This window comes from Danio rerio, chromosome 2 (assembly GCF_052040795.2).
Source record: "Danio rerio strain M-AB ecotype USA chromosome 2, GRCz13ab, whole genome shotgun sequence".
Classification (NCBI taxonomy): Eukaryota; Metazoa; Chordata; class Actinopteri; order Cypriniformes; family Danionidae; genus Danio; species Danio rerio.
This window is the reverse complement of record NC_141022.1, coordinates 47,937,035-47,963,473: the sequence shown is the minus strand read 5'-3', so window position 1 is coordinate 47,963,473 and position 26,439 is coordinate 47,937,035. Positions and strand designations below refer to the sequence as shown.

At 35.4% G+C, this 26,439-nt stretch overlaps 1 protein-coding gene and 1 long non-coding RNA gene across 8 annotated transcripts in view; both read right to left on the bottom strand.

Annotated features, from left to right (window-relative positions):
- Positions 1–26,439, bottom strand: part of kcnab1b (potassium voltage-gated channel subfamily A regulatory beta subunit 1b) — a 105,674-nt gene that overhangs the window by 36,872 nt on the left and 42,363 nt on the right. For all 5 annotated transcript variants that reach the window (XM_087241357.1, XM_087241358.1, XM_087241355.1 and 2 more), the window contains 4 exons: positions 10,682–10,719; positions 3,914–3,993; positions 516–560; positions 351–395 (listed from right to left, as the gene is read on the bottom strand). In XM_087241357.1, the coding sequence (XP_087097483.1) occupies positions 351–395; positions 516–560; positions 3,914–3,993; positions 10,682–10,719 (208 nt within the window). The remainder of the gene's footprint in view (positions 1–350; positions 396–515; positions 561–3,913; positions 3,994–10,681; positions 10,720–26,439) is intronic.
- Positions 12,250–15,027, bottom strand: LOC137488105 (uncharacterized). Of its 3 annotated transcripts, none has more exons than XR_015478921.1 (6): positions 14,291–15,027; positions 14,093–14,176; positions 13,918–13,972; positions 13,743–13,818; positions 13,492–13,668; positions 12,250–13,155 (listed from the first exon to the last, which is right to left on the bottom strand). It is a non-coding gene; the product is annotated as an uncharacterized LOC137488105 (long non-coding RNA). The 3 variants fall into 3 exon arrangements; XR_015478920.1 differs by having other exon boundaries at positions 14,775–14,969; XR_015478919.1 differs by lacking the exon at positions 14,291–15,027 and having other exon boundaries at positions 14,093–14,184.

Genomic DNA, 26,439 nt, shown 5'->3' with positions numbered 1-26,439 from the left:
AACAGATAGATGGATAGATGATGAATTGGTGAATGATAGAAGGATAGAAAAAGACAGATGAATGGATTGGGGATGACAGAAGGATAGAAAAAACAAATGGATGAATGATTGGATGGATGATAAAAGGAAAGAAAATAGATGGATAGATGATGAATTGGTGGATGATAGGAGGATAGAAAAAACAGATGGATGGATGGATGATGAATTGGTGGATGATAGAAGGATAGAAAAAACAGATGAAAGATGGATGGATGATAGATTGGTGGATGATAGAAGGATAGAAAAAAACAGATAGATGAGTGGATGATAGTAGGATCGAACAGTGGATGAAATGTTGAATGGATACTTACTTTCCTCCCCAGTAGAGTTTAGTGGTGATAACCAGACTGGATCTCCTGTAAACACACATAGACAGATTATACTGTAGAGTACGTATAAAGGCGAAGGCATTCATTTCTCATCCAAAGAAACTGATCAACATGATCCCCCCCTCACGAGAAAGATAAGACAAATACCTCCAGCACTTCTTCTTGATAATGTTTCCTAGGATTATTTCAGCCCTGTGAACGAGAAACATGCATTTTAAGCACTTTGTATTTAAATAAAGAATACACTGTCGGATTTGTGGAGATTGTCTTTCTTTTTTGTTTGTTTGTTTGTATGAGACTGTGAGGTGAATTTGATAAACAGCCCCCACAGCACTGAGCTTCGCATACACTTTAAACATACAGTTACTGTCACTCTTTTCAGGACAAACACACCGTCTTTTATGCATGAGTTTCATTATAACTTGCCAGATTCACAAACGTCAGCGTTCTGTGCCTGACGCAGTTAATGTTGAGCTATGTCTATTGTCCACAGAGTCCTGAAGAAAATTTGAGCTTATTCGAAATGAATGTTAGTCTGTTTTTTAAGCAGTAATTCATCAAAAGGATGCTTAAAAGGAAAAGCATTACAAGCAGACTCATGTCCAGACTTTTGTCTTTTTTTAACAGCTGGTGTAGGTGCCCGATTACAATGGTGAAGTGATGATCTACACTCCTAGGAAGACTACCACTGCTGTTGTCGTTTGTATCCTGCTCTACTCAGCATTCAGATCTGGTCTGCAGCCTTCTGGAATTGCCAAATATAAATTTCATTCAGCACTAAATCTGTGGCCGATTGCACCACAGACAGACTGCAGAATTCCTTTATTACATTTGATGCAAAGCTGATGCAGACAATGTGTGCACAAACGTTGCAAAAGTGAATTCCCTTCTGCATCTTATGCCTCTAACAGCTTTAGATCAATCCGATTGCAGGAGTTTGGATGTGACGTTTACAGGCTCGACTTGGTATTAAAGGGATAGTTCATGCAAAATTGAAAATTGTGTCATTATTTACTCACCCTTTACTTGATAAACCTATTTGAGTTTCTTTCTTCTGTAAAACACAGCATATTTTGAAAAAAAAAAAACAAAAAACTGCGACCGTTGACCTTCATATTATTCGTTAGACTACTTTGGATGTCAATGGTTACGGGTTTCAAGCTTTCTTCAAAATATCTTCTTTTAGGTTTTGCAAAAAACTAAACTCATTAAACCACTTAAGGCTAAGTAAATACTGAGTAAATTTTCCCTTTTGGTTAAACTATCCCTTTAAGATGTGTTTTAATAAGCTGTTAATTTAACATGTTAATTAGATTAAGTAGTAACAAAAAAGAAGTGTGAAATTTTTAATGAAGTTAATGCACCATGTCGACCCCAGACCTGTGTAAGTCATATTACATTTCACACAGTTGACTGGTAACTGGATGCAAAACAACAGCTCATGTAAGAGTGCAGTGATGACACTATAATATAAGATGTTAAAAAGGGGATGTTCACACAAAAATGTCCATTTTGTCATCATTTACTTAGCTAGTCATTTCAATCCTGCATTATATATATTGAATTATTGTTACGACTGAAGTTTTTTATTTGTTTATTATTGCGGATTGTACTCTTTTTCTTTTGTCCCGCCTCCTTGTTGTTTTTCTGTTGTTTCATAGGCTCCCATACTGGCGTGATTCCCTGATCTGATTGGCTGCTGGTCGCAAAAGCACGTATAAAAAGGAGCTTCCGGCAGGGTTCGAAGAGCTCATTTCTGTGCGTTCGTTGTTTGGAGTGGATCTCCTGGGTTTCCCTCACCCCTTCGGCCGACGACCAACAACAACCAACTTTGTATTGATGACCATCATATGTTTAAATATTTTTTGAGAGTTTGAGCGTGTGGGGTGACCTGCCTATTTATCTGATTACTTTTGACTTTGTTTATGTTAGGGAGTAAGGTAAGATTCTTGTATTTTTTAAAAATAGTAATAGGTAATTTAGTGGATTTATTTTATAGATTCTTTTGTTTGTTATTTTGGCCTGTGGTCACCCTGACGAAATGCTCATTTATATAAACCATGGACATTTTGTCCACTTTCGACCTTTAGTAGCAGTTGAAAACACATTTGATTTATTTCCACTGTAAATGTCTGATGCTGAACAGCCACAAAAGACCTTCTACCCTCTGCCTACTAACCAAACATAGTCATTATGGGATGCGTTTGAGAAAACACACCAAAACAAGCTATACTTTATTTTACTGTTCAAAAACATACTGATTTCAATCACAACTGTAGTTGCCATTCAAATACTTGCATTAGCTTGACTGTTTGCTCATAAGCAACATAACATGAGTTTGTTCACTCAATATCTGCAACTGCATTGGAAATACGTGCCTTCATTTTCTTTTGGAACTGTTACTCAGTTTGTAGGTAAAACGATTGCTATGGGGCAGTATGAATCCAGCTATGTTTGTTCCTTTTCACACTAATGACATTTACCAGGACATGATATTGACAAACAAAGGACTATTTTCATGCAGCTTATTGCACAATGTCAAATAAATACCACAAATTAATTTAAAGGAGTCTTTGACTTGTGACGGTAAATCGTCTCTGTTCAGTCATTTACCTTGAATTTGTATGTAACTTACTTGCGTGAACATTCTGCATTTGGTCTTAACCTAGCATAAAAGGCTTTTATCACCTCCTGTTATTTCGGCATGACCTTAAAGGTCCTGTAGGATTCAATTAAAGTTTTTTTTAGATGTTTAGAAGACGTTTAGAAGATGTAAACCTGATATAAACATTCACAGCTTTCATTTTCACCTAAATGGATCGATGATTTTTTACACATCACCTCATACTTCAGTTTCTCATCAAATCTTGACCAATCATATGCTCTCTAGTATCATGCCCCACCCCCTTCAAGACCTTTCTTATTTCAAATTTTCATTTGATGCGCTTGAGCTCAACCCCTTTCACTGGCAGAGCTGTAACAAAAACAAAACACAATTGGCTGTTTTAAGGGGAGGAACTACTTTATGCCCCGCCCTCTCTTTATAATTCAGTTGAGATTACGTCAAACATTAAATAAAAATGCACATTTCACAGTGCGTTTTTGCATTTTCATGTGGACAAAGATATTTTTTAAAAGGCAGGGAAAACTCTGTTTATAAAAATACTCATGTATGTGTGGACACAAGACTGAAACGTACAACAAAATCTACCATTGTAACAAAACATATTTTTCAGCTTCACAAAAAATGTATACAACGCCCTCTTGTGGATTTGTCGTTTAAAACGTGCAACAAAATTTACCCAGAGCAACCGATTTTATGTTTTGCAAAAAAATAGGCTGAGGCACGTATTTCCCATGAGCCTCGGTTGAATACTTATTACAACCTTGTCTTGACTGGTTGAAAACACATGTTAATACCAGGCGGCATCACAGCCCTAGTTTACATACTATCCATTAAATAAACTACTGTATAGTAGGTAATATTAGATTTGAGAAAACACAAAAGATCATTATTGTTGCTATTAATTAAAGGCCAAACTCACTTGCCAGCTGAGTAGACCTCTGCAGTGTCAAAGAGATTCACCCCATTTTCATAGGCTATAGTCATCAGCTGCTCTGCAACCTGCAAAACACACACACACACATATATCAAGCATGCAGCTGTCAATCACACTGCAGAGAGCTCAGAAGTGTGTGAACGGATAATCGAGCGCTCACCTTCCTGAAAGCAGAGCTCTTTAAATCCACTCCACATGACTCACTGCCATGTGAAGCACTTTTAAAACATCCACGTCCATCACACTTGATTTGTCCAGAGTTTAGTTAAATTTGAACTTTTTTTAGACATACTGCGAGCCTTTTTTTTGTCATTTTTATTTTTATGGACAGTGCAGTTGGTATAGGAAATAATTGGAGAACTGTGAAACAGGACATGTTATTCTTAAAAAGATAATTCAAATAAAATAAAAAATTTTCGTCGTTCTTTATTTATGAGCTTCTTTTTTCTGTTGAAAGAAAGATATACTGAGGAATGTTAAGAGAAATACAGCCAAGTGAGTTCCATAGTATTTTTGGTCCTATTATGGAAGTCGATGGCTGCTTTGTTATTACCAGAAGAAAGAAATTCATTCCAAAAATACCAACCACATGCTGGTTATTATTAAAAGGCAACCCTTTAATTGTTTCAAATCTTTATGAGGTTCTTTCTTATGTTAAATGCAAAAGAAGATATTTTGAATAAAAGTTGGAAACCGGTAACCATTGACTTCTATTGTGTTTGTTTTTCCTACTATTGAAGTCATTGGTTACACGTTTTCATCTTTCTTCTCAAGATAAGAAAGAAACTCATTAATGTTTGTAACCACTTGAGGGAGAGTAAATAGTAAGTAAAAATAAATTTTTGTGTGAACTATCCCTTTAATGTCCTATATTGATTTGATGTACTGTATATAGGGAAATGCATGAAATGTATAGCATCTGACAGTGTTTTTTAATTCTTCACACCTCAGTGTTTGTCACATAACGCATTAAATAAATAATATATTTCTCTAAAGACAGATTTTCTGCCAGATGTACAGTGTATAATGGCATTCATGCGCATATTAACACAAGGTTATTATTATGCATGGATGCCTTTAAAAAATTGTGCTCATTATTTTATATATAGTAACACAACAACTAGCTGTGACGAAGAGTGAGATAAATTCAACGTTACTGCAGTCCCACAACTATATTCAACATTTAAAAGCACAAGATATGAAACCACTGAGACACTTCATGACTAATTTTAAACAGCCTGAAAAGGCATCATTAGTGGATGTTCACACAGAGTACATTTTTGCAATTTCTCACACATGACATAGCATTGTAAAAATCATTAATCATAAGTGCAACCTTTTAAAAAAATGTGCCTCGAGACACACACACGCACGCACGCACGCACGCACGCACACACACACACACACACACATAAACCTCACACACACATATATATATTAGATATTATATTAGACAGACATTTGTTTGTCTTCTGGAGTATTTTACACAAGACACAACATTTGTGGAGTTCAAGGTTAAAGTAAATTAAGCTTTAAAAAAAAGCTCTCTCGTTTTTTGTTCCTTTCTATTGTCTAAATTCTTGTTTTGTTTGTGCATTATACAGCACTCCTTTTTAATATAGATATTCTGTCTTATCATGTGGCAGACTGACATTGTGACCAATGTGCTTGTGTCCTTTGCTCACCTGCACATCACACCAATTTCTAAAAATGATTCATAAAAACAAATTTGTCTGAGTCCCTTGGTATGCTTAATCCATGTAAATAATATATATATAAAAATGTAAAACATATGAAAACAGACTTATTAGGTGATATCAGGTTAAGAAATGCTGACGTTAAATGGCCTACCACTACCACTTTCAATAATTATGCAGCAATAAACCAAATATAGTCTAACATCTAAAATTATATTCACTTTCTTTCTGGTTTCTTAAAAAAATATTGTTATGATAATATAATATGATGATTAAATATAATGATATATAATATAGTAAAATATATACACTACCTGACAAAAGTCTTGTCGCCTATCCATGTTTTAGGAACAATACATAATAACTTGAATTCTAGTTGACCATTTGGTATCAGAAGTGGCTTATATGAAAGGCAAAGGACTCTTATTACGTTTCTTTTACCAAAATAAAATATGATCATGCCTTGATTTTTAACTACTTAATTAGGACAGTAAGGTCTGACTTTGCTTAGACAAAAGTCTTGTCATGTAACAGAAATAACGTACAGTATAGATTTTAAAGTCATGGTGCAGTGGAGAAAAAATTAATATTGTGTATGACTCCCATGAGCTTGGAGGACTGCATCCATACATCTCTGCAATGACTCTAATAACTGACTAATAAAGTCATCTGGAATGACAAAGAAAGCGTTCTTGCAGGACTTCCAGAGTTCATCAAGATTCTTTGGATTCATCTTCAATGCCTCCTCCTTAATCTTACCCCAGACATCCTCAATAATGTTCATGTCTGGTGACTGTGCTGGCCAATCCTGTAGCACCTTGACCTACTTTGCTTTTAGGAACTTTGATGTGGAGGCTGAAGTATGAGAAGAAGTGCTATCCTGCTGAAGAATTTGTACAGATGTATTATATTAAGTAATGTGACACTAATTTGTACAAAGAGCACTAATGATTTTGAAACAATGATTTAAGCTAAACACAGTATTTGAAACTTGACTGAAGACTTAAAATTTGTATAAACTTTAATTATGACTTGCAAAACACAGACTCTGGCTAAACAGACGTTTGTGCTCCTGTCCTATGCAGTATCTTACACTAGACACCAATATGTGGTACTCCAGTTAAAACACTGGCATTTGAAATGTTTTCTGCATTGTGCTATGCAAATTTTCCACTATTTTCTGTTATCATTTGTCAAAAATTGTGACCCTTGGATTCATCTTAGGCATTTTTAATGGGTGGCACTTATGTTAAAACCAGTACAAATGATTCCATCTCATGTTTATGTTTCACTATGCTTTTGCATCATTTTTCTGTGTAAACACATGCACTGATGTCTTCAACTGCTATGCCTCTTTTGGAGAGACTAGCACAATACTTTAAAACAACTTTTAAATAGCATCACCAATTCCACTGCTCTCATATTGTGTTTCTGCATTCAGCTGTGTTTCTTTTCCCTAAGGGGCCATTCATACAGAACATGTTTTTGCCTTAAAAACATGAGACACAGACAGCGGAATGGGAAAGGTCTCAAGATGCATTTTCAGAAAGCAGATTATGGAAAAAAAAAAAGATCCAAGATGCAAACTGAATGGTCAAAGAGAATGTCTAGCATGTTTAAAATAGCAGTGCAACTTTGATACACAAATATTACCAAGGTCCCACTTTATTTTAAGGTGCAATTCTCACTATTATAAACTAACTATGACTTTTGCCTCAAAATCCTAATTTGTTGGGTACTTTGATAGTTATTAAAGAAACATTTAACAATTATTTTTGAAAATAGGCTCATTTTACAACTCTCTACAGTTGAACAGTTGAAGTTTTACTATGTTTGAATCCATTCAGTCAATATTCGGGTATAGCGGGAACGCTTTTAGCTTAGTTTAGCATAGATCATTAAATTTGATTATACAATTAGCGTCTCAAACAAAGAAAAATTACCAAAGAGTTTAGATTATTTTCCTATTTAAAGCTTGCTTGACTATTATGTAGTTACATTGTAAGACTAACTGAAAATGAAAAGTTGCAATTTTCCAAAGGAATATAGTTTCTATCAGGAACTATACTCTCGTTCTGGCATATTAATCAAGAAACTCTGCTGCAGTACCATGGCTGCAGCAGGGGCAATAATATTTTTTGCAACTTTATTCTGAGTCAAGCTTTAAAAAGGAAAATAATTGAAAGTCTTTTTTGAGTGAGATGCTAATGGTCTAATCTGATTCAATTATCTATGCTAAGCTAAGCTAAAAGAGCCCCTGCTAGACCAAGAAATCAGTTGAATGGATTCAAAAACTGTAAAACTCAACTGTTTAACTTTAGGGAAGTTGTAAAATGAGCGTAAAAAAAGTGGAGTGTTTCTTTTAAAAGGATGATGTGTTGGCTTTAACCTTTTTATGTCAAGAGGTTTAACATAACAGATCGAAGTTGTATTTATCAATGTTTATTTCTGTAAGCCATAAAACCATATATGATTATCATAAAAGTTATAAGTAATTTTGATTAGTTTAGTCAATTTAACATTCTTAATTTTACTTGAATGTATTAAGGTATAGTAATTAAACATACTTATTCTACATTTCATGCACACACAAAAAAATCGTTGGTGTAACTTTGTTAATTATGACATTTTGATTTCCTTTCAAACCAACAAGATTAAACCACTTTAATTTAAATTATCTTGTGAATATCACTAAATCACTGTTTACTTTTCTTATATCAATTAATCTTAATAAGTTCATTTGAACAAAGAGAATTTTACTTAAATCACTCTAGTTCAGTGTGTTAGGTAGGATAAGGGATGTAGAATAAGATCATGCAAAATACACTGAAAAAAAAATTCATTGGAGTTACTTATTGTTTTTTAGATAAGTGGTTGCAAACAATTTATATGGGCTGCATCCACTTACCTTAAAAACAAATCCAATTAATAATTTTTTGGTGCACTTTATAAGTACTGTTCTGTAAACAATAAAGGGTTCCACACAATTCATTCATGTAGTCAGAACACCAATCGATTAAGTTATCTATTAACAATCAAAAAGTTGTCCCAATAAAATTTCAAGAATTGTGTTGTTTCAGCTCATTTTAAATAAGTCATTTTAGCAAGCAGCAAAAATATTTTCTTTTAAATCTAATAAAAAGCCAAAATCTTTTTAATAGACAGGCAATAGTTCAAATTTGTTTTCACTAGTTATTAGTGAGAATTGGTATATAAAACATTACTAAAGTTTGGAGCAGAGCATCTGTTTTATCTTACAAAAAAAAAAAAGATTATTTGCATTTAAAACATTTTTAAGTTAAATGGTTGCAAACAATTTGCAGTGCTCAAATTAGTACACTCCATTTTGAAAATGAAAATTTTGTATCCATTTGTTAGTGAATATAGGTCATATATTTTGGTGAATTTTAACAAAACAGATTTATTAAACGGGTATATTTATTTAAAAAATATTCAGTCACCAAACAAACAAAAACAAATTACAAGCTACAAACTTTTATATATTTTTTGTTTCTCTTATATTTATTTATTTTTTTTTCATTTGACATAAATTTGTTTGTTCTATTTTTGTACCGTTAACAATTTATTTTGTTAGATTAGTTACAGATGTGGCTTCAGTACTGACTAATCAAATGTAAATGAACAAATATTGTACAGTTTTCAATAGAAAACAATGGAGGTCTATGGGACAGTTGCTAGGGTGCCGTAAGTGGTCACTAGGGTGTGGCTAGTAAGTTGCAAGGTCATCAGTGATTGGAAGATTGGTAGTCTGAGTTAAGTGAGCCCAACCTTAAGTCTGTATGACAGTATGGCACAAAGTTATGGGGTCACAAAGGTTGGTCCAATGCTAAGTCAATGGGACTTTTCTGAATTTTCCGCTTCATTTTTTAGAAAACCGTAAGTCGGATCAGTTTTAAAAGATATAGCAACACGAGTAAGACCAGTTTGAAGGTTTGGTGTTAGTTTGGTGGTTGTAGTATGAACGATTTAGGAGGAGATGCATGAAGAAATTAGTCTCAGAAGAAGAAGTTTTGTGTATAACAATATGTTGGCTTGGTCAAGCCACCATAATGAAGGATTTGTGATGGCTGAATTTCAACAAAGAAATTAAGCTGAACATTACTAAATTTAATAAATGTAACTAAATATAGTTTGTTTAAATTCAGCCCATATAAACAGTTTGCAACCAGTTACCTACAAAAAATGTAGTCAATCCATTGAATTTTTTTCTGTCTGTAACTGCTGCTGTAATACGATGCTTTTTATGTCAGAGTTTGATCTTGACGTTGACATGCTGGCTTTAAAAACAGTCTCTCTCTTGCTCTCTTTGATGGAGAGCTGTCAGCATGATTGACAGCGATCTGTTCTGTCAGTGTAGTTGTATATTGGCAAAGCGATGAGGGAAAACCGTCTGTTCGACTGCTGATGAGATGACTTATGACACGAGGAACGGGGACGTCCGCTTTGGCATGATTTGATTGGACAAGAGAGATGATTGGACAATAGAGGAGACTCCGCCTCTGGGAGAAAGACAGGCCTGTCGTGGAAGTTGCTGCCACAGGGACTTTGGTGATGTAAGAAGCGCTAGTATTTATGTGTATTTGCCCTGGGTGAGTGTCAGAGAGGGGCACTGGCAGAATGATGTTATTGTTTGAATAATGAGGAAGACCACTGCATGATGTGTCTACGAGCCTTCCTCTCTGCCAAGACTGTCAACACGGAACATGCTGATCCCCACTAACTCTGCCCAATTTGTGCTTATGGCTAGAGTCGATTTAGAAATGGGAGTTATGGGTAAAATCCTAAAAATACAGAGGATTCATTCCCTTTGTATACACTGTGTATTATATTAAACATTTATTTATTTTGAGTAGAGACTTTTTACCCTTTACACATTTTTTTACACTTCACACTAAGAAAAAAATGGTTCTTTGAAAACCTCTTCAGTGAAATGATCTTTGGGGAAAGCCTCCTTTTAGAAATATATTTTTGTTGAAAATGTATTTCATAGGAGTTATGTTAAATTTCTGGACTGAATACAATTTGCAATACTCACCTCATCTGAGATCTGTCCCCCAAATGTCACCCATGTGCCTGAGAGAGAAAGAGAGGAAGAGGAAGAGTGAGTCAGAGTTTATCCACTTAGTGAGTTTATTTCAAGCAGGGCTTTTGTATGGAGTCAGATCAGTCTCAAAAATAATAGATTTACAAAATAAGTCCATACATGCACAGCACAATTTACATTCACAAAATACAATTTGTATTTATGTAACACAATTTCTGAATTCAAAAGTAAAAATCACAAATATTTTCACAATTTACATTCACAAAATACAATTTTTGTGAATGTAACACAATTTCTGAATTCAAAAGTAAAAATCACAAATATTTTCGACAAATGAATTGGATTTGCATACTTTTTAAATCTTGTTTTGAATTTACGAATTGGATTTGCACAATTTTTTTGTAATTCAGTTTTTATTTCCAGAAAAGGAAAACATACAATTTTTACAATCGGATAGAAAAATACTTATTGCAGCTATTACCCCATATACAGTTGAAGTCAGAATTATCAGCCCCCTTGGAATTGTATTTTTCTTTTTTTAAATATTTCCCAAATGATGTTTAACAGAGCAAGGAAATTTTCACAGTATGTCTGATAATACATAATATATTTTTGGGAGAAAGTCTTATTTGTTTTATTTTGGCTAGAATACATTTAAAAAAAACATTTTGGGGACAAAATCATTAGCCCCTTTAAGCTATTTTTTGTTTTGATAGTCTACAGAACAAACCATCGTTATACAATATCTTGCCTAATTACCCTAACCTGCCTAGTTAATTAACCTAGTTGAGCCTTTAAATGTCACTTTAAGCTGTATAGAAGTGTCTTGAAAAATATCTAGTCAAATATTATTTACTGTCATCATGGCAAAGATAAAATAAATCCATTATTAGAAATGAGTTATTAAAACAATTATGTTTAGAAATCTATTCTCTGTTAAACAGAAATTGGGGAAAGAAATAAACAGGGGGTCTAATAAATTCAGGCAGGCTAATAATTCTGACTTCAACTGTATATCCCCCATTCCCCCACCCCATTATATGCAAATCAGGAAACACAGAAAAACTGTAGTTTAGACCAAGCTATTAGATAAATTACATAAAATTTGACTTCCGTAGTATCAGATGACGATTAAGTGTCCAAGATTTCTTTGACGTCGCATATATAGATTTTCCACACCGTCAGCATGTCCAGTTTAGCATGGTTGATCCGTGCTGATGACAGCTCCAAATACAGTATTTCCAATAGTGAATGTAACCAGTGCTTAACCGAGAGATTATGAGGGTGGTACACTCTCAGAAAAAAAGGTACAAAATTGTACCTTTTAGGGTACAAATGGCCCGTCACTGGGGTGGTACCCTTAAGGGTACAAATTTGTACCTCTTTTTGAAGGTACAAAATTGTACCTTCTACATTTGTACCCTTTAAGGGACAATTTTGTACCCCCACCGAAGGTACAAAAATGTACCTTTTTATATTATATAGCATTTTCAGGGTACTGACCCAGGCATTTTGATCCTTTGGTAACTGCATGCACAAATAAATAAATAAATTAAATATTTTGGTTCGCAGATGTCCATTTTTATTTATTAATGTAGAAATATTTCATTACAACTCACAACTGAATGTGTCAAGAAATAAAATTACACAGTAAGTATAAAGCAGACATGTAAAACAGTAAAAAGAACAATTTAGATAACAAATAAAAACTGTTCACTCACTGTACAGTATATAATCTACCCTTAATACAAAGACCACAAGAATACTGTTTAAGATTTATAAACACATTACACAGGCTACATCAAGTACTTCACTTTATAAAGTCCAAAGTATTTGTCTTTAGTCAGAATACTCAGTCATAATAAATAATTTGTCATCAAAATTTTCTCTGTATTTCAGAATGAAGGCAATTTTTCTCTATAAATTGCTTCAACAGTGCAGAAAACCAAAAACATCAGTAGCCTCTTCCTCAACATCAGTAGATTACTCCTCATCATCCTCAAGTGGAGTTGTAATTAGTTGTAACATGTGTTTATGCTTTTGATAAACATGACATGTAAGGCACTCATAACTGGAAAATGTTCTTTGATAGTCATTAGGACCACAAGTTATTTAAAATTTTGCTTTATGCATGAATGAGAGCAGTGTGCTGGATTAACTTTATGATTGTGATTATCCCAAGAGCATGTAGAGAAACAAAAAACAAGGTTGATCACTTTGGTAACTGGAGTAGATCCAGGCTTGTCACCGTCCACCGTTCATTCAAAACATTCCACTGCAGAAACATCAAGGTGTTCTTCTAGTAAGATGGATATGTCAAAAATGTATTTTCGTCCACATCATTAGCCCGGCCAATCACAATCCCATCAACTCTGAAGACTGCCGTGACTCGTCTTGTTAACACAGTTGTCCAGTCGGTGGCCTCCTCCTGTACTTGAACTGTTGGATGTGGTGAAGATGGTTCACTGTAAATGACAAAGCAATAATTACATTAATATCAGTCACTCTATCACTGATGAAGAGAAAATCAACATGCATAGAAAGTCAAATAATTAATATTCACTGATTAAAAAAAAAAGTATCACAGATTAAAAGACTAATATAAATTTCATTCATTCATTCAATTTCTTTTTGGCTTAGTCCCTTTATTAATCTGGGGTTGCCACAGTGGAATGAACCACCAACTTATCCAGCATATGTTTTATGCAGCAGATGCCCTTCTAGCTGCAACCCAGTATTACGAAACATCCAGACACACTTATTCACACACACATTTATACACTACAGACAAATAAGCTTACCAAATTTAGCTATAGCGCATGTCTTTGGACTTGTGGGGAAACCGGAGCACTTGGAGGAAACCCTCACGAACACTGTAAGAATATGCAAACTCCTCACACAAATGCCAACTGACCCAGCCGAGGCTCGAACCAGCGACCTTCTTGCTGTAAGGTGACAGCACTACCCACTGCGTCATCCTAATATAAAGAATATCAAGAATTATAAAATGCATTTATCACAGCATATACTAAACAGAAAACAACATACGAACCGGAGCACAACGAAATGTTGAAGTGTCTCGCTTAACAAGGCTGGCAACATGAGAAGTGCTGCTGTAAAATCAATTCCTGGAACATAAGATGTGGCATACAAACAAATATGAAGGAATCCATACAAAGCTAGAATTTAATAATATTAATCAAGTGGAGAAAGTTTAGAAAGAGTACCTTAGAGTCAGGTCCATAGCATTCTTCAGTTGATCTCTCATCTTTCGATGAATACCTAGAAAATAATTTTAAACACGTGGGTGTACATTTATTGTTGTTTGTAAGTAAAAACCTACAAATTTAAAATAGTATGTAAGCCATTAAAACCATGGTATAGATAATGAGACATACTTACATCTTGTAACTGAGCCATGCTTTCATATGACATGCCTTCATTGGTCTGATGCTGTTAGCCTACATTATGTTGTTCAATCTTGTCCTGAAATACAATTGGAAACTTCATAAACTTCTGGAAAGCAATAAGATAAAGCAATAACTGTTTATTTATTTTGAGATATTAATAAAATAGGTAAAATAGCTCAAGGTAAGTTACCAGTTTCAGAACAGATAAGACAAATTATTACATTAAAGAACAAAGTATAATTTAAAACGTCGATTTATACAACGTGGTATGTTAATAATTATTCTACATTAACATAAGTATAACGTTAAACGATATTAAAGCACCAACAATTCTGGACATGAGAGTTTGTGGACACTCCTCAACATTAATATAACTTAGACACTGAAACGAAGATAAGTACAAGCATACACACGCCACGTTTGTAACTAGCCACGTTTACGTTACATAATCAGTCGCATTGCCGGTGACAAAATTGTGATTTTGCTTCACAAAATGGCGGTGTATAACCGTCTACAATTACATTTCCTCGGTCAACCGTGGCTAGAAAATGGCCTCAAAATATAAAACATTATCGATAATTACAAATTTCCAGTATTAATAACAAAAGGTTTTATATCAAGGTATATGAAGACTTTAGTCGCGCCAGCTCCGGGCCACACCGCACATTACTCACGGCCCGATTCCGGTGCACGGTTACGGCAGCGTCGGCTCGCTTCTGCCGCCGCATCTGGCCCAAGTAACGTTAACGATACAGCAGACGGACTCGGGCAGGCGAGAATCTAGCCGCAACTGGCCCGAGTGTATTTTGCTATCTGGGTTGCGATTATATTCCGCCGTGGCAACACTTATTAATAAAGCAGTTACGTAAGATATAAGGCGCGAATACGTAACGTAAGCGATAAAGGGAGCTTTTACACCGAGAAAACTAACAGCATATACTCACCGTCTATAACGTTATGTCCCTCGGTGACTTCGATATCATATTGTATTAACTTCTTTAATAAGCTGCAGACATTTTAGCAAACTCCATCCTACAGGCCAACGTACACCAGCCAGCCCGGAGTACTTAAAGCGGGGAAAGCCGAGACCCGAGAGTCAGACAAAATCAACAGAACACGGCTTCACATGTAAAAATGAGACTGAAAATACATCTTTAATACAATTCTTACCTGAAAAATGTGGACTCGAAAATAGACTTTTCTTTGAAAAGCGTGCGAAGTTCTTTGTAAACAGCCAGCATACTCGACCGACCGCCTCAGTAACAAACACTACTATAACGTCTCAACAAGCCAAATTCTTAAAGAGACAGCAACATCACCACCTGTATGAAGATGCTGTCACTCTGCATGGTTCTTCTTATTCTACATCCCATATACTATAGGGTCTTAAACAGTTAGCAAAGACCAGTATTTACGTTTTTTATGATTAAAATTACATTCAATTATAAATTAAATTATTAACGATTTTGAGATTTTTTTTATTTAAATACATGAAAAAATTTTAATTATTAAAATATTTAATTCAATCAATTTATTTATTTATTTATTTATTATATTTATAAATTATGTATTTTAGTATTAATGTTTAGTATTAATGCATTTAAATTAGTGTTATATAGTGTCTTGATCTTATCATGAGCTGAGGGTGCAATTTTGTTCCTATAGGGAAACAAAATATATAATTGTACCTTTAAAGGTTCCAAATTGGTCCTTTACGGTACAATTTTGTATCCAAATGTGCTTTAAAAGGTACAAAAATGTACCTTTTAAACCTAAATCTGGACATTTGTACCTTTATAGCCCATTTGAGTACAAAATTGTACCCTAAGGACCAATATGGGACCTTTAAAGGTACAATTTTATATTTTGTTCCCTCTAGGAACAAAATTGTACCTTCACTGTACCTTTTTTTCTGAGAGTGTATTTGCATATTTTTGAATCGTATTTTGAATTTAAAAATTGGATATGTGTATTTTTGAAACATGTTTTGAATTTACAAATTGGATTTGTGTATTTTTGAAACATGTTTTGAATTTACGAGTTGGATTTGTGTATTTTTTAATCGTGTTTTGAATTCATGAATTGGATTTGTGTATTTTTTTAATCGTGTTTTGAATTTATAAATTAAATTTTGTAAATGTTAATTGTGCTGTGGATGTATGAATTTTATTTTGTAAAAGTATTATTTTTGAGACTGATCTGGCTCCATACTTTTGCTCTGGTGGCTGTCATAGAAACATTCAAACCGATTAGACCAATACACAGACTTGAATCGGAAGGTTTTACAATAACGATATCAATTAAAGAGGAATTTAACTAAAAAAGGCCAATGACATTTATTCCAGCTTTACTGTGGGGTGGACTTGGAGTCTGTCTGTCACTACAACACTACTTTATACTAATGTAAACAAACTGACTGTCAATCATCTGTTGTTTTTCACTTTGGGTTAATGAGAAGCAATGCTAGCCACTGATGTCTATAGTACTGAAAATGACTTCTTTTGTGTTCAACAGAAAAAGGGAGTTCAAAGATGTTTGAAAAAAGTAAGTGGTGAGTATTTTTTTTATTAATATTTAATACTTTTAATAATTTTTTCTATTCCAAACACGGAAGAAAAAAAAAGGTTTTCGCAAAATTGTTGCAAATAATTAATATGAACTGAATTGAAACAAATTAAATTTAGTAATGTTCAACTTAATTTGTTGAGCTTTTTAAATTCAGCCCAAATAAATTGTTTGCAACCACTTACCCTAAAAATTGGTAAATCCAATCAATCTTTTTTTTTTCTTTCTGTGTACTGTGAGAGATATATTTTGTCATGATGGCTTATCGTTTGTATGTGCAATTTTGCTTGTCAGGGCAGATTATGTTTCTTATGCATTTAAATGAAAATTCTAAACAAAAACATGTAACACAGCAAATCATCTAAAATAAATCATCTAAAATAATTGTAGACACTTTTAGTTTTCTACCCAAAGGCATTAAATGGAGAAAAATCACATATATCATGTCACATACATATATTTTGAATCTCAAAATCCAATGTCAGGCAGACATCAGGTTTATTTCTAGAGTTTTAATTTAAATGCTACTTAAAAAGTACTAATGTCTCTGTTGCGTTGAATCCACAAACATACAACTTATGTAGTATTTATTATTATAGTATATATTTTTAAAATTGTATGCAGTTAAATGATTCTTGTTTTAAATATGCCTGACAACATTTCCTGGTATATAAACTATTGCTACACTGAATTACATTTTTAAATAAGTTAAATAATAAGTACAATTATATATAAGTCTTCTGTAAATAATAGTAAAAACTTTAAACAACCTGTCCTGTCCTGGGAAATTAAATGAAAGTTTTTTAGATAGCAGTTTCAATTTGTTAGTTTTAAGGATATCTATATGCCAGTGTGCTACATATCAGTTTTAAACCTGATATCTAAAGCTTGCAGTTCGTCACTTCTGCCTATATGGATTAACAATTTTTTTCATGTGACCTCATACTTCCGTTTATTATCTAATGCTCTCTAGCTTTTCATTTAATGTGCTTGAGGTCAACCACTCTCACTCGCAAAGCCGTGATAAAAACAAAACACTATTGGCTGTTTTATAAAAAGAGGATGAGCTACTCTATGTTTTGCCCTCTCTTCATGTTTCAATTGAGATTATGTTAAACATCGTATAAAAATTGCACATTTCAAAGCACTTCGCGGGACCTTTTAGTACAAAAAAAAACAAAATCTAAAGCTGCATTCTATTAATAAAGTGTTTATTCCACGTATACAGAATTCCGCAGTTCACCTCAGTATACAGTGAAAAGTACAAAAATAAAGTTGACCCCAAAACTGTCCCAGGTTTTCCTAAGGACTCTGTTATTCTTGGCCTGACTCACACTGCCTGCAGTCTCAAGCACCCATGATTCATTGCTGTCAGGGAAAGACTCTGCAGTCACTGCCCCACATCCCTGTCACAATTACTACTATCACCCTAAACCCGGCCGTCTGCAGGCTTAGCATCTCTCCAGCAAACACTGGTGTCTCATGCTTCACTATTAGAGCATCCAATGAGATGCCCGACTGTGTTTCAAAGTGAAGGAGCCCTTTTAGGATGCTTTCTTAGGTTGTAGGATAAATGAAAAGATTGTGAATGCCAGGCTATGGAAAAACACAGCCTTTGCATTGTTTTCCTGTGATTACAAGCATTAGGAAAGATTGGATGAACTTCATTTTGAATTCTTCGACTTCAACCACCAGAGGTCGTTAACTTGTATACCTAAAACCCCCAGCTGGGAAAATGTTCACATGCACATTAGTCTTGTTTTGATATGGCTTAAAGATGTATTGCATCACCATGTTATGCCACTGTCTTCGCTAAGAAATGTTTGTAGTCATGCAAAGATTATTTTTAGTCATCAACTATGATGTTGGGCTGACCCAAGAAACACTCAAGAAATTCATCATCTTTAATACCAGTTTTGACATTCATTAATCTTAAAACTAATATCAACTGATGTCTCAGTGAGTGAAAGGTTTTGTCTAGCACAGTGTTTCCCAACCCTGTTCCTGAAGGCACACCAACAGCACACATTTTCAACCTCTTCCTAATCAAACACACCAGAATCAACCCATCAGAACATTAAAAGAGACTCTAAAACCTGAAATAAAAGGGTCAGATAAGGGAGACCAAAATGTTTGCTGTTGCTGTGCCTCCAGGAACTTGGAGGAACATGCAGCTTAATTTTGTTAAACATTGCAGATGACAAATCCACTAGAGGACGCTGTCTACATGTTACTTAGGGTACGTTATGTTGTACGTTTTAGAAAACGTATCTTCTTGTACCTTCTTGTTCTGCAATTTGGCTTCTAATTTGATGAGTAAAAAAAAATCGAAGCGTCGAATTTAATGACGCAATCAGCACAACAACTTCATACCACCATAAAAAATAACAAAACTTTTTTAAAAAGTGGTCATTCTATGAGTAAAATTAACGCTACAGGTTGTTTTTGTATGCTGTGAGGTATGCTGAACGCAACCCAAGCTCATTCTGGAAACGTAGCCCCGCGGACGTTTCTGGAGACCGCGATTTATGTGGCCGGAGGTATGTAAGGCCGTGTTTAGTTTTTTTCAAGCGAACGCTGCGGGGCGGTGTGGCGCCGCTCCGCTCCTCCTCTTCGCGCTCGCCGGCCAACGGCTCGCCTCCGAGTGAAGGGCTTTCCCAACGCAACCAGTTTGTCCGCTTAGCTCACAGCGTTGCGTCGCAGAGCGGAGGCCCCGTAGAAGGAGGAGCCGGCCGCGGGGACGACAGCGGTTCCGGAAATCAGGTAAGATGACAAACAAAATCCGAAAAATAAGGGCGAGAACGCTGCGGGATCCGAAAACGCGGTGGAAATCGAAGACGAGGGCTTTTGCTTTTTTTTTTCTTTCTTTCTGGACAGCTTTTGCAAACCGTCGCTTGGTTTTAGGGAAGGAGGAGGAGGAGGAAGAGGAGGGCGGCCGGGTCAGCCAATCCGGCGGCTTTTCGCGCGAGAACAGCGTGGGCGCGAACGGCGCGCGCTCCCGAAAGGTGCCCGAGACGCGAAAAAGCACGCACAGCGGCCTCTTGCGGATCTGCAAAAAACAAAAACCGCTCGAATACGTACCTCCCGGGACGTAAATCGTGGTCCGCAGAAACGTCCGCGGGGCTACGCTTCCACAATGAGCCCGGGTTGGCTGAACGTGTCATGGATTGATAACATCAAACTCCAGATGAGTCTTGCATCTGTGTGTGTGTGTGTGTGTGTGTGTGTGTGTGTGTGTGTGTGTGTGTGTGTGTGTGTGTGTGTGTGTGTGTGTGTGTGTGTGTGTGTGTGTGTGTGTGTGTGTTTGGCGCTGAAAAAATTTTTTTGTTTTGGTAATCTTCAATCAAAGTCTGATCATTTTCTTCAGCATTTTAAGTGATGGTCCTTCAGCCACAATATTCTTAACCATGTCCTTCTTACCGTTAGTTTGCTACAAGGGAACGATGCACAAAACGACAGCCCAGTTGGAAGTAGATCAACAAGGCCTCAGCAAAATCCAGTTTACATGGACTAAGGATTTTAGTCTAAATACCAATAGTGTGCTTGAAGAATGTAAGCTGTCAAACACACATGCAAAAGTTTACATCAGTGGACAATTAATCTTAAAGGCAAAGCATTATGCAAATATGCAAACTATTTGCCAATTATATTAGTGGGCGTTTACTTAGAATCTTAAATTCACCACACTTATTCAAACGGTGTGTTTTGCTGAGGGGTTGAAATCATGATAAACCCACCCATCAGGACCAGCAAACACTGGTGTTCTGATCTTGACCATCAGAGCATCCGATAAGACACAAAACCGTGTTTTAGGGTGAGGAGCCTGTGAAGAGTGATCAACAACCACAGATTATAAGACAAACGAGAAGACGGTGTGGGCGTTTGCAAGTGTTACGTTCCCTTGGTGACACCAGCGCAGCAATGAGGAGCATTTGCCGTCTTTCTAGTGTTTCACACATGACGTAACAGTGCTCGTTCTGCCAGATAACTTTATGTGCACGGCTTCAGTGAGCAACGCTGTGCACCAAGGTCTTCAGCGGCTCATCAACTGAGAGAAACAAGGGGATAACAGGATCTTACAAGCCTAAGTCTGGATCTCATCGTGAATGCTGTGTTAGATCAGATTTTTTGTCAGCCAATACTGATCCTAAACAACTTGCTCCCTTATTTACAGTCAATTGTGGGATAAAATAGATCACCATGTTATTACTGCATCAACAAATCATTTTCATTGAACAAGGACTGAATTCATTAATAATTTAACAGGCATTTTATACAGACTATATATACAGTATTTCTTAGTTTTTTCTTCTATGTTTGTCACACTGTAATGTTTCAGACAATCAAATGAATTTAAAAATTGGTCACCGATAATATTAGTAAACTCATTGTGCAGTTTTTTATTATTAGGGGAAAACAAAATCCCCTATCCAAATTTTAGGAACAACAAATAATAACTACAGGCGACGCAGTGGCGCAGTGGGTAGCACGTTCGCCTCACAGCAAGAAGGTTGCTGGGTCGCTGGTTCGATCATCGGCTCAGTTGGCGTTTGTGTAGTGTGTGGAGTTTGCATGTTCTCCCTGCGTTCGCATGGGTTTGCTCCGGTTTCCACCCACAGTCCAAATACATGCGGTACAGGTGAATTGGGTAGGCTAAATTGTCCATAGTGTATGAGTGTGTGCACATGTGGATGTTTCCCAGAGATGGGTTGCAGCTGGAAGGGCATCCGCTGTGTAAAAAACTTGCTGGATAAGTTGGCGGTTCATTCCGCTGTGGCGACCCCGGATTAATAAAAGGACTAAGCCGAGAAGAAAATGAATGAATGAACAAATAATAACTGGACTTCTAGTTGATAATTTGGTAATACGAATTGTAATTAATTACGATTGTTTTATCAAAATAAAATATGATCATGGCTTGATTTTTAATTATTTAATTAGGACAGAAAGGTCTGACTTTGCTAAGACAAAAGTCTTGTCACTTAATAATGTACAGTATAGAATATAAAGTCATGGTGCAGTGGAAGAAGAATGAATATAGTGCATGACTTCCAAGAGCTTGGAAGACTGCATCTATACATCTCTGCAATAAGTCAAATAACTGATTAATAAGTCATCTGCAATGGCAAAAAAAAGTGTTCTTGCAGAACTCCCAGAGTTCATCATGATTCTTTGGATTCATCTTCAATGCCTCCTCTTTCATCTCACCGTATACATGCTCACTAATGTTCATCCTTGGTACATGGGCTGGCCAATCCTGGAGTTTGTTTGCTTTCAGGAACTTTGATGTGGAGGCTGAAGTATGAGAAGGAGCGCTATCCTGCTGAAGAATTTGCCCTCTCCTGCGGTTTGTAATGTAATGGGCTGCACAAATGTCTTGATACCTCAGGCTGTTGATGTTGCCATCCACTCTGCAGATCTCTCGCATGCCCCATACTTAATGTAACCTCAAACCATGATTTTTCCTTCACCAAACTTGATGGATTTCTGAGAGAATCTTTGGTTCTAACAGGTCTTCTGCAGTATTGTGATGATTGGGATGCAGTTCAACAGATGATTCACTGGAAAAATATACCTTCTGCCACTTTTCCAAATGATCAACTAGAAGTTATTATTTGATGCTCTTACAACCGGGATCAACATTTGTCAGGTAGTGTATTAATTATTATTATTATTATTATTACTAATATATTAGTTTATTTCTGGCATTTAATTTCTACATCAACATATTATTTTTACTGAACACAATTTTTTGATTGCCTGACAATCTATATTTTGTACAGATTTTATTTAGTTTGACCAATTTTTTTTTTTTACCCTGGTTTACTCAACAGATATTATACTTAGTTAATTATTAAACTATCAATTTGTAATATCAACCTGGCAACATTATCCAAGCAATATTCATTATGCAGGTCATTATAAATGGGCTTATATTGGAAATGCATTGGTGTATTTATAGTTACTGCACTCATGTATGTCGGTGTAAAAATGAACAATTGAAGAGTTCATATGCAGAAACCTCTAAGTGCCATGATTTTCTTCTGCGATAAGCATTTTCTCAACCTCTTATGTTTATGTTCAGTTATTTCATATTAAAAGTGATGTAAATAACCCATTCTTTGCCATAAAAATGAAATGACTGAATCAAGACATATAAACCAGAGAAAAACGCTAATATTAGAAAAAAAAAATCTCAGATGAAAACTAAGAGGTTTTTGCATCTGAACTCTTTAATTTATTTTTTTAACTTTACTTCACTGACTAAAATACTGAAATATGTCTGCATTTAATATATATATTATATTATTTGTACATACATAAGGATGTCAAACATGTTTGATGTGTGTGCTTCACCATAGGCTTTAAGCAAGCATCACTGACTTCGCTGACATACATGAAGATTATACATGCACATATGCACACACAAGCCCATACAAAACAATTATTGCTGCTTTCTTGGTTTCCACTGAAAGCTGTCCACATGTATTTAGTAAAGTGCACGTCTGTAGCACTCAAATCTTCTCAGCCTGCAGTGCTTTTGTTGTGTTTGAACAAGTGGGTAATGTTTGTGACCTGGTGTAATGACCTTTGACCCTTTGATTTACCTACAAGCAGTAAAATGTAAGCTGCAGGAATTTTATCACCCAAACCTCTTAATCAATAACCACCAGTGATAATCAGACATAAAATTAAGTCTGATTCACAAAAATGAGAGTAAAGTTTCACTCAACAAAGCTTTTGTGAGCATGTTTGCACATTCACTTAAAAGGCACCTATTGTGCCCTCTTTTAACAAGATGTAAAACAAGTTCTTGATGTCTCTAGAGTGTGTATGTGAAGTTTCAGCTCAAAATACCACACAAATAATACTTTATAACTCTTTAAAACTGCCCCTTTTAGGCTTTGATTGCACCATTTTGATGACTGTCGCTTTAAATTCAAGTGAGATTGTACTTTTTTCAAAAGAGGGCGGGGCTACAAATGCCTATGTGTCAGCATAGTGGCAGATTCAACATGAAGACTAACTTTCTATGCTAATAAGGAAGAGATCATTAAAAATGGGCAGAGCTTTCCCCCTCTGATGATACGTACAAAGGGAGAATGTCAAAGTGTTTCTGCAGAATGTAGTAATTTATGAAGTGTGATTATAAAAAATTAAATTATTATTTTTTTATCATTAGAAGCTATTTACAGCTATTTTCACAGACTGTTATCACACTACTGTCTTTAAACCCCTTATGAAATGATTCTTGTATAATAGGTCCCCTTTAATACAAAATATGCATACAAATAACTACCACTAAAATCTGTTTAATTCAGTGTCCGTGACAATTTATTTTTATATTTACTTATTTATTTAGTTATTTAGTTATTTAGTTAGTTGGTTATTTATTTTATTGGAGTGCAACAATAAAAAGCATACTTTTAATTGATTTAAGTTCATCAATATTAACATGGCCTGCTGTCTAATATCACTAAAGTAATAAACATTTCTTGTGAGTCAACAATTAATAGTTAAAAATGTCTGGCTGTTATTAAGGGCCAGATTTGATAAAAAGGTAAATAAGTATGAGAGCACTGATGGAAGTGGAAAGTTCTGCAAGTGAATCTACTGACATAGCACAAAATAAAGAACACTTGCATTGGAGCTCATCTACATAATGTTAAATGCAGCGCAAATTAGGTCACAGAAACAAGCCGAGCCAATGATGATACAGTGTGTGTGTGTGATCTGCTAACAACACAGATGTACAATGTTGTTTTTTTGTCATTGAATAATAGCACAATTACTAGTAAACTGATTACCGCAAACATGAGTAGATATTTTTCATGGAAACAATTCATTGAAATACTCATCTTAAAGGGAAACTTCAACAAATGCATGTGCAATACGCTCAGCCCAGTCTGATCTCATGGGAAAACATAATTATTTTACATATTGGCTAAAAAGTGGCTAATTCCTTCATTAATTTTCCTTCGGCTAAGTCCCTTTATTTATTAGCGGTTGCCACAGCAGAATGAACCTCCAACTTATCCAGCATATGTTTTACACAGTGGATGCCTTTCCAGCTCCAACCCAGTACTGGGAAACACCTATACACTCGCATTCACACACATACACTACAGGCAATTTAGTTTATTAAATTCACCTAAACCGCATGTCTTTGGACTGTGGGGGAAACCGGAGCACCCGGAGGAAATCCACGCCAACACTGGGAGAACATGCAAACTCCACACAGAAATGTCAACTGACCCAGCCAACACTCAACACAGCAACCTTCTTGCTGTGAGGTGACAGTGCTAACCACAAAGCCACCATGTAGCCCTAATGGCTGTCGTCATGATAACTTCATATGATTTCATGTCTTTTTAAAGTATTGCCCCAAATCCCACCTCTAAACTTGAGCAACATTTGTAGGATGAGCAAGATGTACTATAAATGAGATTATACAAATTCACACCAATTAGCAATTGAATAAGAAAGTTTCGAATTGCAGTGAGATTGTGATTTTCAGCCACATAAAATGCATTTTTTAATGCAAAATCTTTCGCTGCATGCATTTAAGTTAATCAAAAATGAATGTATAGATCAAATACAATAAACATATTGATAATATTAACCCAGGCTCATTCTGAAAACGTACCTCAATATACATTTCTGGAGCCAATCAAATACATCCTAGGTGCTAAGTTTTTTTGCAGTTTATTTTCGTGAATCCACCAGAGGTTGCTGTGTATGCTTTTTCAGATCTCATATTTCTTTCGCAAGTGCCATTCGCTCCTGCTGTGATCTGGTAAATCCACCAGAGGCTGCTGTCGACTGACTGACTGACTGATCAATCAACTGACCCACCCTCCCCCTTCCCTAAACACAACCAATAGTATTTTAAAAAGCACAGATTGCCCCGCCCACTCACTTTCCTAAACCCAACCGAAAAATTTAAAAAGCAATACAGAAAAAGGAAAGCCTTCCCCTTATTTTTACCACATTTTCACTATGTTATTTTCTTGTTTAATTTTTGGCTTCTGTTTTTGTCTTACTTGATTTCTGGAATCAATCTTTAAAGGACTCGAACCCCGTCGTCGTGGTTATCTCCTCTGCATCTTAAATCCACCGACATACAAGGCGAGCTAACTGGACAAACTGGTAACAGCCGGAAAACCGTCCATATGGAGGTAAGCGGTCAGCTGGTAAGCAGGAAAAGAAACGCCGTCATACCGTCCAGTAGCACTTATTTAAAAAATTAAATGCAGCCAAATGTACTTCTGGCTACATAATTCATAATCTCCAGAAATCTATATAGGGCTACGTTTTCAGAATGAGCCTGTATTGCATAATATTTTTTTAAAAAGTTTTTTTTTTATCACAGAAACTGAAAATGTAATACATTCTTCTCAAAAATATTAAGCAGCACATGTGTTTTCAAAACTGATGATAACTATAAGAAATGTTTTTAAGCATATGAAATTAATTATTAATTATTTTTGATATGACAGAGTAATGTTATAAAAAAATCTGAAATAAACCACATTGAAAAATACAAAACAGTTTATTTATAAAACTGTTTGTAAATATTTCATAAATGTACTGTTTTAATTGTATTTAATAAAATCTCTCTATTAGGGCGTACTCACACTATGTAGTTGTCTTGAACCGGGCCAAAGCACGCTTGTCCCCCCTCTCGTCTCCCCTGATGGCCCGCACTCACATTACATTGGGCCTGGGAGCGCTACGTCATCGATATTCGATGTTCAGTAAGCGCTCTCGCTC